This window comes from Moschus berezovskii, chromosome 4 (assembly GCF_049115385.1).
Source record: "Moschus berezovskii isolate FMDL1 chromosome 4, NW_MosBer_1.0, whole genome shotgun sequence".
Classification (NCBI taxonomy): domain Eukaryota; kingdom Metazoa; phylum Chordata; class Mammalia; order Artiodactyla; family Moschidae; genus Moschus; species Moschus berezovskii.
This window is the reverse complement of record NC_142463.1, coordinates 38,285,781-38,298,866: the sequence shown is the minus strand read 5'-3', so window position 1 is coordinate 38,298,866 and position 13,086 is coordinate 38,285,781. Positions and strand designations below refer to the sequence as shown.

Genomic DNA, 13,086 nt, shown 5'->3' with positions numbered 1-13,086 from the left:
TGGACCAATAAGCACAATTTCTATATGAAAATTTCTTCACCTCCAACTGTCAGAAAGTATTGAGTATTATTAAAGGTAATTATGCATGTTTATTCTCTTCTGTGTATATATGTTTATAGTATGTTTGTGTGTATATACACACACATTTTAAAGAGAATCCAGCTATATATATGGTAAAAATATGCAAGTAAAAAATTCTTCAAGCATTTGTATACATCGTTGTTAAGCAGTTTACATTTTATTGACCTCCTGGTTTTTAAAAAAGTTAAATTTAAGGTCACACCTCTAAGTTTGATGTACTATATACAGATCTTGCAGAGTATGACTATGAAGGGATACAAATTAGTCCATGCCCCAAAAGATTTACTAGGATACAGAATCGTTTTCATAAATACAAAATTCTGGTGAAGATAAAAGAGGACTGACTCTACAGGTTTTCTGAGATATTTTTCAAAGTGATTCAAGGCACAAAATGTACACTGTTGTGAATACATACATATTTCAGAGTTTGTGCCTGTAATATAGCCCATTAAGGTTTGGTTTACAGTTTACAAAACTATGTACTGAAATGCGATTCTGCTTCTTAGCTGAAAAACCACAAGACATATAAACATCGTGTAGATAATTACTCCAAAATATGGAGATACAAATACAAGCACTTTATTTTAAAAAGCAAACACAAAAGATAGATGTAAATTCAAAAGTGTTTAAATGCTTCCATTTTGAATAATTCAATTAAGAACCTATACAAGTTTGTTCCCAGAAGCTAATGTATCACTAGTCTCTACTAAGGAAAATGAATTCTAAAAATTAACATGGTTTTCAATAATTTGAATTTCACTATTTATATAAAAACCTAGAGACCAATAATATCCAATAGCTTCAAAAGATAAGCTACTTTGATGTAATCAATTTACCAATGTTTATCCATGTATGTCTGTTTAATATATACACAAGGAAAATAACAATCACTCTATAATTTCTTATAAAATAGCAAGTAAGGAGTAGATGTAGGAGATGTAGAAGGAGAAAGAGAATTCAAAAAGTCCTTCTCTTCAGTAACTTTCACTTCAGAATCATCAAAAAGCAACCACTTCCCCTCATACTCCTTTAAGCTTTGCACTACATATGAAATTTTGTTCTCAAAACCACTGATGTTAATGCCTGTTTGGTCACTGGATTCCTTGTTACTATCAGATTCGTGGGTCCCATTAGTATTGTTAGTCTCAGAATTTCTGTTTTCGGGAAGTGCTGTACTGGCAACTTTATCAGGATTAGACGATTTGTTGTATAACTCATAATCTGCCTTGCTCTTTTGTCCTCCAAGAAGTCCAATAGCTTCTACATTTTTTTTGCTCAAAACTTTACTTGGCTGGTTATTCCCACTGCCTCTAACAGACACTTCTTCATTGTCGTAATTTTCAACCACACCCCTTACTTCCTCCTCATTCAGCGGTTCTGGCTTACCTATTTCACACATTTGGTCAATCACAAAATTTTCCTTATCTAGTTCTAAACTGTTAAGGTCAGTGACTTTAACGGAAGCAGTATAGTGCCCGCTGCTAATTGTAATGCCGCTGTGCATCACAACTGCAAACAACCCATAGCTGTCGTTGGTTGGCTTTGTGCTCCATTCTTCTAGTGACAGTTTAAGAGGCGTCAGTAAAGGAGTGTTGATCTTGGAAAGTCCACCACCATAACAGTCAAACCTTTGGAAGAAAAAAAAAGAGGTTTTCTGGGATTCCACTTTATATATTCAGTTTTACACCCAATGTGAAAGCAAGTAAAAAAGCTGAACAAACCCTTAATATTTACTGCTCGTATGAATAAAAACAAAATGAAAACACCACCCAAACTTTGTATGACATTTACAAAGAATACTGAAATAAGTACTAATAGGTGCTTCTGTGTAGGATTTATGGCACTTCCCTCTTTTATTTTCCTAATTTTGTACAGTAAGAAAATGAACCACTGATCTTCAAATCTCTTTTCCTGTAAATCTAATAAATCATTTTAGTGTCAAGTCTGTATTTACAACCAAGATTTGGGGACAAGAAAAAGCTATACTGTAGCAAAGAAAAAGTCCACTAAGAGAGGACTACGTCATCTTCTGGCAAAATAAAATGTGTGGAGAGCTCCTGGAAGTTCTCATGGTAATTTCAAACAATTCATTAATACAGAAAGGAATAAAAACTACAATGACATTATATCTACATGTCAGAAAAGTCAGTCTACCTAAAATTAACTGGAATTTTGATATTTATTATTTTTAAATCTTTCAAATACTTAAGTGTTCAACTATAGAAAAATCTCTTCATACTTGTTTTATAACCTGGCTTACTTACCTTAAAACTAAAATACTTTTGCTTGAATTAAAAAAATTCCCTCAAAAAAAAATGCTGATATATAAACAAAATTTGTTCCTTGCTTTAATCAAATCCATTAAAATCTAGTAAGGAATGAAAATGAACAAATCATATGCAGCTGGATGCTGACAGCAGGAAGAGATGAAAGAGGTTTTAGGGACAATCCCTATAAGTGGTGAAGCTGAGTAAGGTCTATATTTCAATGATGTTTGTTTTTTGTCATCAGAATTGTGTCTGAGCAGCAGCCCTCTGATTGCTTATGTATTAGTTTATTCATTACCTACTAATAATTATTAATACAACCTCTGTGTACTTGTAAAATCCATATAAGAGGTTTCCCAAGGTGGCACTACTGGTAAAGAACCTGCGTGCCAATGTAGGAGATGTGGGTTTGATCCCTGGTTTGGGAAGATCCCTTGGAAGAGGGCATGGCAACCCACTACAGTATTCTTGCCTGGAAAATCCCAAACAGAGGAGCCTGGCAGGCTGTAGTCCATGGGGTTGCAAAGAGTCGACCATGACTAAAGCAACTTAGCGACACACACACATGTATAAGACGTATTTTATGTTATTTATTAAATAAAATGATTTTGATAGTCTAAGAAATATTAACAAGGGTTAAAATGATCTTTTTTTTTCTTTATAGTAAATATCATAGTATTTTGAATAAATCTTTAGAATACTCACTCCAAGCCACTAGCAGCAAAGCACTTCAAATGAATAGTTATAACTTCAGGCATTTTGTCAAACAAAAGACTTCGTTCCGCTTCAGTATAATGATGGCAGTTTTCACAGAAATATTTATCTTCTCCTACAATCCTTTCCACTGAAGCAAATTGTGAAATTGCCCATCTCAGGGTCTTCATTTCTGTTTTTGGCTCTGGAGAAACTACACAAGAGAATCCTGTCACTCACAAGTGAAAAATCTCTCAAAAGCTAAGCTACAACTTTTTATATTCAAAATTAACATGCACTTTTAATTGACTAATCCTTCCTAAATAATCACTAAAGAGATTTCTATTTACTTTCAGAAACTAGTAACTTTCTTCAACAGAGCACATACCTCTAAATATTTCATATCTGGTCAAAAAATATTGAGGAAAAAGAGACAGCAAAATCAAGATAAGCCTACATCTAACTCCATGTGAGACAGATTTTAGTTTATATTTAAGTCGATTTACAATATCTAAACAGGTAAACCAGTCTCAAATCATCTCCCACGACATTACTCTTCTTTTTGTGGTTTACACAAGATAGAACGTTAGGTTCAAATATGTTGTCAACAAAATATCCTCAACAGGTCAGATATTCAGGTAGCCAAAAATTAACTTATTAAGGCATTTCATTTTCTCATTATAACATACTCTATACATCAAAATAAAGATGCCACAATTTTCAAATATAGTTAACTATTAATAGATAAAGCTATACAAGAGAATGATTTTATTACACTAAAGACAGTTTTTTTTCCCTCAATAATTATATAAGCTACATTAGACTGTTTTGTTGAGGAAAACTGAAATTATCCCATGAACTGTGCAAGACTCAGATTTTGCTTACTTTCAGAACTCTCTTCTACTTTGGAAAGCTCGTCTTCTTGCACTGGTACACTGATGTCTTGAAAATCTTCTCTTCTTTCTGTTAAACTTTCACATTCTAAGCAACGAGTCCGTAATACCAGCTGACCTTGAAATAATTTCTCCACTAGCTCAAAACCAATTTGCTCTGCACCTAAAACAAAGGAGAAAACAAATCTATACAGATGAGTTTTTCAGTACAGCCCAAATAACTCCATTTAAAGTAGATCATGAATAAAAGGCTGATTTTCACATTTCAACTTGCTTATTAGCATTAAGAGGTGACAATCATGTAATATAAACTCACTGTAAAGAAAAATTTGAATATATGAATTACTGTTACCTCAATGAAGAGTTTCAACACAATTACCCTTCCCAAAGATATCCCAAGGTGTGTCAGTTCTACAAATTTTCCCTGAGATCTGTGTGAACCTAAGTAGAAATCCAGTTCAAGTATAACTACTTAAATGCAATTTCTTTCACGAGTTTACATCAAATACTGCATATATAAAGAGATAAAATAGCCTCATGTCATTAAGATGTATTGAACTCCCCTAATTTATAAACATAAATTACTATTACCTGAAGACACACACACAAAATACATATAAGTGCGGTGCTTGAAAAACTAGTTCATACTGTGTTACACTTCTCTTAAAACTTATACCAGATGTATATGCATCTAAGAAAATTCCAATTCTGCAGCTGTTAATCTTCCTACCTATCAATGTTCAAGAACAAATTATACTGACCTTTGTTTATGGGCTTAACTTCATTAACATTACTGGGCATATCATTATTCCCTGGAGACTCCAGTTCACAATCATTAGTAGTAGTCTCACTTTCATACTTCCCCAGGTCCTCTTCAAGCTCACGTTCATTTTCTTTACAGTGTCCTTTGGGTCCTTGTCTTGTTGCTATTTTACCCATACTACAAAACTTGGAAAGAATGCTGGGTTGCTTAGTTGCAGACTTTAACCAATTTATTTTAACTTTTGATTTCCTTTGGGAGGGTCTTGCACTCTCATTTTCAGAAATGTGCTTGGGGATTATTTTAGGAGGAATCTCTAATGTATCACCTGCAGCTTTTCTTTTTGATCTGGTTTGTCTCTGGTTTTCTTCCACAGACTGGTGTTCCTTGGAGATTTTAACTTTTTTTTTCATGTTACCAAATTCGACATCACTTTTTCTTTTCCCATTTCCTTTTGGGAGTTTTTCTTTATAATCTTCAGAATGCCTCATATTGTCCATCTCCATGCTGTTATTATCACTCATTTCCTCCTTCTGATACTCTTCTTCTACCTTAGTAGATAAGTCTTCCACATTTTTTACTTCTTCTTTTTTTAGGAGTTGGCATGTTTCTTGAATGTTTCCCAAAATACACTGTAATACTTCCTGTGCATCATGCTGTAGATATCCTTCATACATAGGGTTGAGTTCCCTATAAACAAAAATTTTCATTTCATCTATTCTAGTTTTGAAGATATAATACCAAAACAAAAAACCACCTTGCCATTACAGAACTATTAAAGTCCAGAAACATTTATTCAGCTACTAATCTGAAACTCCTTACCTAAACTTTTAACTGAAAAACAAATTTAATTTCATTTTCATCATCACGAATACTTTGATCTCCTAAATATTGTTAATAATAGCTAATATGTACACAATGTTTACTATGCACATTTTATTCAAAATGGTTTATATATGGATAGGTAGATATTACAGCCTTGCAGCACAGCTTGTGGGATCTTAATTCCCTGACTAGTGATCAAATCTGTGCCCCCCACAGTGGAAGTGCAGAGTCTTAACCATTGGACTGCCGGGAAAATCTCAAACTTTTCATTTTGGAGGTGGTGGTGCACGGGCAAGCTGCACTGCTTGTGGGATCTTCATTCCCTGACCAGGGACCAAACCCAGGTCCTTGGGAATGAAAGCATGGAGTCTTAAACCACTGTACCACCAGGGAATTCCTTCTAAATGCTTTTTATATTATATGTGTAATCCTCACAATAACCCTATGAGATAATTATTATATCACCACTATTTACAGATAACTTCTCCAGGTCAGTCACATAGATGCAAAAGTCAGGCTTCAACCTACTCCTGGCCACCATGCTACATGGCCTCTTAACAAATGTGTGGCAATATGTTACATTTAGGTCTATTCCTACATGATGAAATAATTTTTAAAAGACTTAAAAACCCTGTAATATTTTGGATAAAGCCTTTTTATATATAGGATAAAGTTTCATTTTTTAAAGACAATACTACAAAGAAATCTAATTCAGTTAATAGTTTTCTTCTGAGTACACACAACAAAGATAGAAAGCTTGGAATTTGTTGTTCTTGTGAATAACATATTTTTGATACAGACCAAAGGATTTCTATCTGAAATTCTTGGGACCAAGTGTATTTGGTAATTCAGAAATTTTCAGATTAAAAAAACCTGGCATATAAGTAAAATACGTATCACTGACAAAATAGGGACAGTTTACTACTTCTACAGAAATGTATGAATATTCACATGACAGGTAAACATGAATATAAACTCACACAAATTCAGATTTCATGAATTTAGTACCAATCTTAGGAAAAATTTCCAGTCTTTTGAGCCTCTGGGATATCAGGACTGTAGACCTGCAGTTTCTGTTTTCCTTGCCGTTAATTCCCCCCATTGTGCACATATCACTCTCCTCCAAAGAGAGTAGTAAGTAGCTAAACTGGAATCCTAAAATCACATAATAGGCTATACCTGAGTGTGTTAAGCAGTCGCCTTGGCTGAGTAGCAAGTTCATCAGTGTATTTCTCTGGATTTAATAGAAAACTAGCCTGAAGCTGTTCAACTGAAATGATCAAGGACTGTAAGCTGCATATTAGTTCATAACTTGCCAAAGAATCTTCTTTGCAATTTCCCTGTCAAGAAACACAAAAATATTTTTATTTATGAACAAATTAAGTAACTTACCCCTTTTTCTCACTAGACAATACTAGCTTTTCTAACTCTACTAATTTCATAAGACTAATTTTATGGAAGTATACAAAATAAAAAAAATTTAACCATATTTTTGGTTACTTTCTATTATGTGGGTGATAATGGCTTTTTAATTATGTAAGTCAAAGGTTTCTTCAAATTTACATAAATAGTAAAAATAAGTCAGTCTGAAAATACAATAGGGTAAAACGGCACAATATATTGTTATGGTGGTATGTGTGAAAGTGTTTACTGAAACAATAAATCAAGAGGACTGGAGAAAAAAATATAAAAGGGAATATAATTAAGCAAACTGCCTACCCCACAAGAATGAAAAATAATTGTCAATAAATTTAATTTTCACATGTAAATTTAAGAGAAATAATCTTGGTCATTCTCCCCAATCTTCTGTGTATTTATTACTTTTTCATTTCTAAGCAAGTGAATTGTGTTAATTTTATTTTTTACCTTATCTTTTTGATTGGCTTCATCTTTTAGGGCTTCTTTCTTCCTTGAAATAATATTAAATAAGTGCTTCACTCCAGATTTAAAACCAGGACAAAAATATAATACCTATAAAATGAGACTGTTTTGAGTATTTACAAAAACAACATACCTAAAAAATCATTAAAATGCTATCATGCTTTTTGAAGAGCATGTTCAAATAAGTATTAAAATTTTGAGATTAAGATGTATGTCAAAAATTGTCCTCTTTCATCATAGTAGCCTGCTATCTTTCCTCTGTAGCAAAGCACTGAGCCTGAAGTATACAACATGAAACATACAGTTTCAAGGAGTAAAACACGTATCAGTTCAGTTCAGTCCAGTCGCTCAGTCGTGTCCAACTCTTAGCGACCCCTTGGACTGTAGCACCCCAGGCTTCCCTGTCCACCACCAATTCCTGGAGCTTATTCAAACTCATGTCCATTGAGTCAGTGATGCCATCCAACCATCTCATCCTCTGTTGTCCCCTTCTCCTCATATCACATAGAATCAACTGGACAGAAAACTAAAGGTGTGGTATCTTCAGTTTAACCAACATCTACTCAATTCTGCTATCCCAATGTTAATGTATCATTTTCTCTTACCTCAAAGGAAATTTATAACGTGCAATTTAGAATCATGAGTATTTTACCCCATTATGTTTTATTTACAATCAAAGGCAAAGACAGTATGGATAATTGAAATCCTCCAATAACCTAGATTCTCAGAAAACAGTTATATTATTCTTTGCATACTAAAATTTTATGATATAGCACAACTGTCAACTTACCTGAAGTATACTATTAAGATAACAAGTATTGCCGAGATTATTCAGTCCCACAAATGGTAGCAAGTTTTCTCTCTTCTCACAGTTTATAGGCGAGGACTGTGCCGCAGGAACAACTTGATCACTATTAAGCACAGAGAAGAGAAACGGATAACGAAGTAAAATCTTAAAGTGGAAATACTACTTCCCTAGACTTAGTCTTTTCCCAAAAGTTGTAGATAAGTACATGGATTTTATTCAGATGGCATTTTAACAGAATTAATCTTTACAGGTGTAAAAATTGCTGTACATCCAGAATAAAAGTATTACAAGCACTTTAACAATATTATTACATCCAACAAGCTTCAAACAATTCCACTAAAGGACAGTTAATCCCACTTTACAAAGTAGAAAACTGCAGAACTGGTACTATGATTTGTTCAGCCAACATGATATTTTAATCAAGTAGTTTAATTCTGAACAGAATCCTGGGACTATGACAATATTTGGGAGAGGCTGCACTAAGTCAGATTCTGTTAATAAAATATTAAGAGGAAACCAAGTCTATGAAGATACTTATACAGCTGTCCCTCACTTAAAAATGAATTGTTCAAGTTTATAGTTCTTTAACCTCAATTTAACAAACAGTCCTCACAGTATTTTTATTTATTTTACAGCTGCTGGCTATTATTCTTAATACCTTAAGGTATTTATAGGCATGAAGCTGGTAAACAAGAGGTTTATACATAATCTCCTAAACTGATTATTGGTAAACACCAATACTAGGAAATTACACAAGCGACCAAATATACATTAGTCTATAGCAGAGTGACTGTGTGTTGAATTTAGAGCAAGTGTAGACTCCAACTAGAACACTACTGGTGAAACAAAGAATATCATTCTGCTGACTTCTTTTCAATCACTGAAGGATTTATTGCATCAAAAGTGTATCTTATAGGTTTGAGAATTCACGTACTAGGTGGGACTACAAAGTGCATCTCAGGTAACTGTCAGGTCTTCCGAACCAAAAGACCACCACAAATTTCTTTACCCTTACATAAAACATGTTGCACTACAATCACGTTTAAATTGAAAAATAATTTTAGTCAACAAATACTTCTCTAAGTTACTCTAACTGGCCAAACAAAATTTCAGTGAGTTATAATATTAACTGTGATGTGATCTCTGTGGGGAACCAGCAGTTTCATCCAGTTTCTACTATCCACTGCTAGACTTGTCTCACTAATGTGTGGTTTTTTATGTCCCTCTACGGACTATCAGGTCAGCATGATTGTCGAAATCAAACCAAGTTCCCTGCTTTTTCATTGATACAGAATTTTTTAAAGTACAGAAATATGCTAAAAATAACATACATTTCAGACCCTTTATATTCAGAAGTCTTTTCTTCATTTTCTTGAGAATCTGTGAAATCCAAGGCTCTCTTGGTTTCCTTTTTCTGAAAAAACTTCAAGGAAAGTCTGTTTTTTTTTGATGGACTACCTCTTGAAAGCCCATTATTTTCACTAGGTATGACACCAGGCATTTTCTCCTCAAATCCCAAGCAGTTGACAGGAATTAACTTATATAGGGATCCTGTAATCACCAATCATATCTGTTAATCAGAGAAAAGGTTATTAGGTTTCACTTATGAACTGTAGGCAATAAAATCATCATTTCTGAAAACAAATTTACCAAGGAATGGTACTAATTAGAACTTTGTATTGGAAAATCTAATGCCCACCAATAAGAGGCAGTCAGTGTTTACTGCTTAAATGAACAAGCTGTCATTTGTCCTTAACTCTTAAACAACAAAAAAAAGTCACGATACTGAACTTTTATTAGCCTGCTATTAGATTTAAGGGTAGCATCACAAAATACCCGACTTTAGTAAGAGATCTGTGGTAAAGTATTATCATTAAAGGGTAAAAGCTTTATCATCTATTAGATCATCCAGAAAACACTGAGCAACAGTACAAGGTGGGAAAAAGGAATTAACGGGAAATCAAAGGAGTGCTAGGAGTCACTTGAGTTCTTCTTTCAAAGTCTCTTCTAGTTATATGAAATAATCTAAAGAATAATCTGCATACAAGAAAAAGCCTATACCTAGTGTTTACACCTAAAAACTTGCATAATCTGTATTTGAAGTTGAGATAATGGTGTAAAAAACTGCTGTATTTTGTGTGTATCAATTTCTTATGCACTACAAACCAAAATATATTGACTTTCCAAAGTTTTTCTAACTATAGAATTAAAATACTGCTTTAAGTAGGAAAAAAGAAAAGCTTCCCTTGTGCAAACTTTCTTCCCTGTTTTATAATAAAACTTGGATTTAAAAAAAAAGACTGTATTTGTTGTAGTTATTTTACACTTCAGTCCTGTTTTTCATTAGGAAGATATTCGGAATAATTATCTATTACCAGAAAATCAGTTAAGAGTCCAAAAGCTCAGCAATGACTTTCAAATATAGGTAAAGGATGAACTAAACTCACACCCTTAAGCATTTCACTTGGTTGCCTCTGAAGTGGGAATTCACAACACTAAACTCTGCAGTGAAACATGCCCTTTTTTTTTTTTTAGGACATCTCACGAATACCTAGAAAGCAAATCATTTCCACATTCCAACTCAATTTATTCGTATGAAATGCTATCACTAATGATAAACTAGCCTGCACTACCGTGTAAGGGATCCCTAAGCATAAAGGTCCGTCTAGTTAAGGCTGTGGTTTTTCCAGTGGTCATGTATGGATGTGATAGTTGGACTGTGAAGAAAGCTGATCGTCGAAGAATTGATGCTTTTGAACTGTGGTGCTGGAGAAGACTCTTGAGAGTCCCTTGGGCTGCAAGGAGATCCAACCAGTCCATTCTAAAGGAGATCAATCCTGGGTGTTCACTGGAAGGACTGATGCTAAAGCTGAAACTCCAATACTTTGGCCACCTCATGCGACGAGTTGACTCACTGGAAAAGACTCTGATGCTGGGAAGGATTGGGGGCGGGAGGAGAAGGGGACGACAGAGAATGAGATGGCTGGATGGCATCACCGACCCGATGGACATGAGTTTGAGTAAACTTCGGGAGTTGGTGATGGACAGGGAGGCCTGGCGTGCTGTGATTCATGGGGTCGCAAAGAGTCGGACACGACTAAGCGACTGAACTGAACTGAAGCATAACTTGTGATTCTTGTAAAAAGTTGTTCTTAGGAGCCAATTCTAATAAACGATGGAAACTGGATTTTCTGAGAGAGTAATTGGACTTAAAAAAAGACCCAGCAGCTGAAATAACTATCAGTCGTAATCAATAAACCAATCCTCAGGGCTCCTCAAAGCAATGATTAAACATTAGCCCTACCGAGACTATGTAACAGTTTACAAGGTGCCATATCTTAAACTATACCACTTCTTGCTCCTGGCTGGCCTACCACTGGGAGGCTGTTATGTCAAAAATGTTTCTCTAAATCAAGTTTTGCACAAAACACAATATATCGAACATTAAATGTTCTTGGCCAAATGACAGTGTGAACACGAAGTCCCACTAGTTTCAGGTTCGTTCTTCTAATACGGCACAACTCAATTCTAACTTTTCACGAAAAATATAAAACTAGGATAACATCCTCGACAAAGGTTTAAGACACGTGGCGTTCCAAAAACTTGTAGAAAATCTAAAAGTTAAACCGTGCGGTAAAATTCAGCAATCACCGACACAGAACAACGTGAGTGCAAACATTTCTTGTCCCTACCCCGCACACTCGAGGAACGGGAAAGGAACTGAGATGACGGACGGTGTTGCTGTCCGTGCCCGTCAGACGCGGCGGGCGCCGGGCGGGAGGCGTCTGGGAGCAAAACCATAGCGCCCGGCCCCTCGCCCGCGGAGTTGGCCTATTTACGCCCGGCCCGCACCTGCCCGAGTCCTCAGCGGCGGCTGGAAGGGGCACGGCCCGCTGAGTGGAGCGCTCGGCTGGCAGCTGGGCGGGGACGCGGCACCCCAAGGAGCCGGGGATCCTCCCCGCGGCCCCTCTGGGCGCCGGCCGAACTTGCCGCGGCGCCCGGGACCCGGCCCCTCCTCCACGGGCCCTCCTTACCTGGTCATGGCCCAGAGCGAGGTCCGCGGCGGTGACGCCGACGAGTCCAACCCCGCTAAGCGCGGCTACGACAGGTGAGCCCCGGCCCCGGGCCCGCGGGGGCCCCCGACCCACGGGAAAGTTGACCCGATCGCCCTCCCCGCGGGGAAGTGACCATTCGCTCTCAAGAGCGGGAACCCGGGCTGCAGCTCGGTCCTGCCTGGCGCGGGCACCAGCTACATCCCGGGAGCGGCGCCCTCCCGCGCCCGCCCCCGCCCCGGGACGGCAAGGAGCGCCCGAAGCGGCTCCGCTAGCCGGGCGCCCGAACCGCTAGGGTCTTCCTCACTCCACCAGCGACGGGAACTTGGCGCGTTTTCCTCTCTCTCAGGACCCCCGTGTTTTAGCCTCCGCCCGCGCCAGCGCCGCGATTGGAGGCGGCGTCCTACGAAAGTGCCGGTTCTAGGCTCCACGCTGCAGAGACGCGAAAGGCCAGAGCCGCCTCGCGACCGCCACTCGCCCCCCTGGCACGCCCGGACTCCGGAACCAGCTGGAACGGTAGTTGCCCCAAGATCGTAACGGGTTCTGCAGTTTCAAACAGCGCAGGCGGCGTCACGGGCAGCTCGCGCGGGTCCTCGCTGAGGGCGCGCGCTGGGAGCTGGAGGCCTGGCTGGCGGGCTCGAGCCTCACACACACACCCCGCCCCTCGCCCGCCCTTTCTTTTTTTAACCATTCGTGCGCGAGAGCTGGGGGAACAGCGTACGGGTCGGGAGACGGGACAGAGAGAAGATGGGACGGGCTACTTGCTCGGGAAGGAGCTGCCTGGTACTCAAATCCACCAATCCGTAATGACAGTCCCCAACCCTGC

The 13,086-nt window shown here is 37.7% G+C and overlaps 1 protein-coding gene across 1 annotated transcript; it reads right to left on the bottom strand.

Annotated features, from left to right (window-relative positions):
- Positions 1 to 206: 206 nt before the first annotated feature.
- USP1 (ubiquitin specific peptidase 1) lies at positions 207 to 12,813 on the bottom strand. The gene is made up of 9 exons (XM_055403349.2): positions 12,243 to 12,813; positions 9,540 to 9,778; positions 8,191 to 8,311; positions 7,386 to 7,490; positions 6,699 to 6,859; positions 4,696 to 5,384; positions 3,927 to 4,097; positions 3,054 to 3,255; positions 207 to 1,709 (listed from the first exon to the last, which is right to left on the bottom strand). The coding sequence occupies exons 2-9, from the start codon at positions 9,707 to 9,709 to the stop codon at positions 974 to 976; spliced, it is 2,355 nt and encodes a 784-aa protein (XP_055259324.1). The 5' UTR covers positions 9,710 to 9,778; positions 12,243 to 12,813; the 3' UTR covers positions 207 to 973.
- Between the last annotated feature and the right edge of the window lie 273 nt (positions 12,814 to 13,086).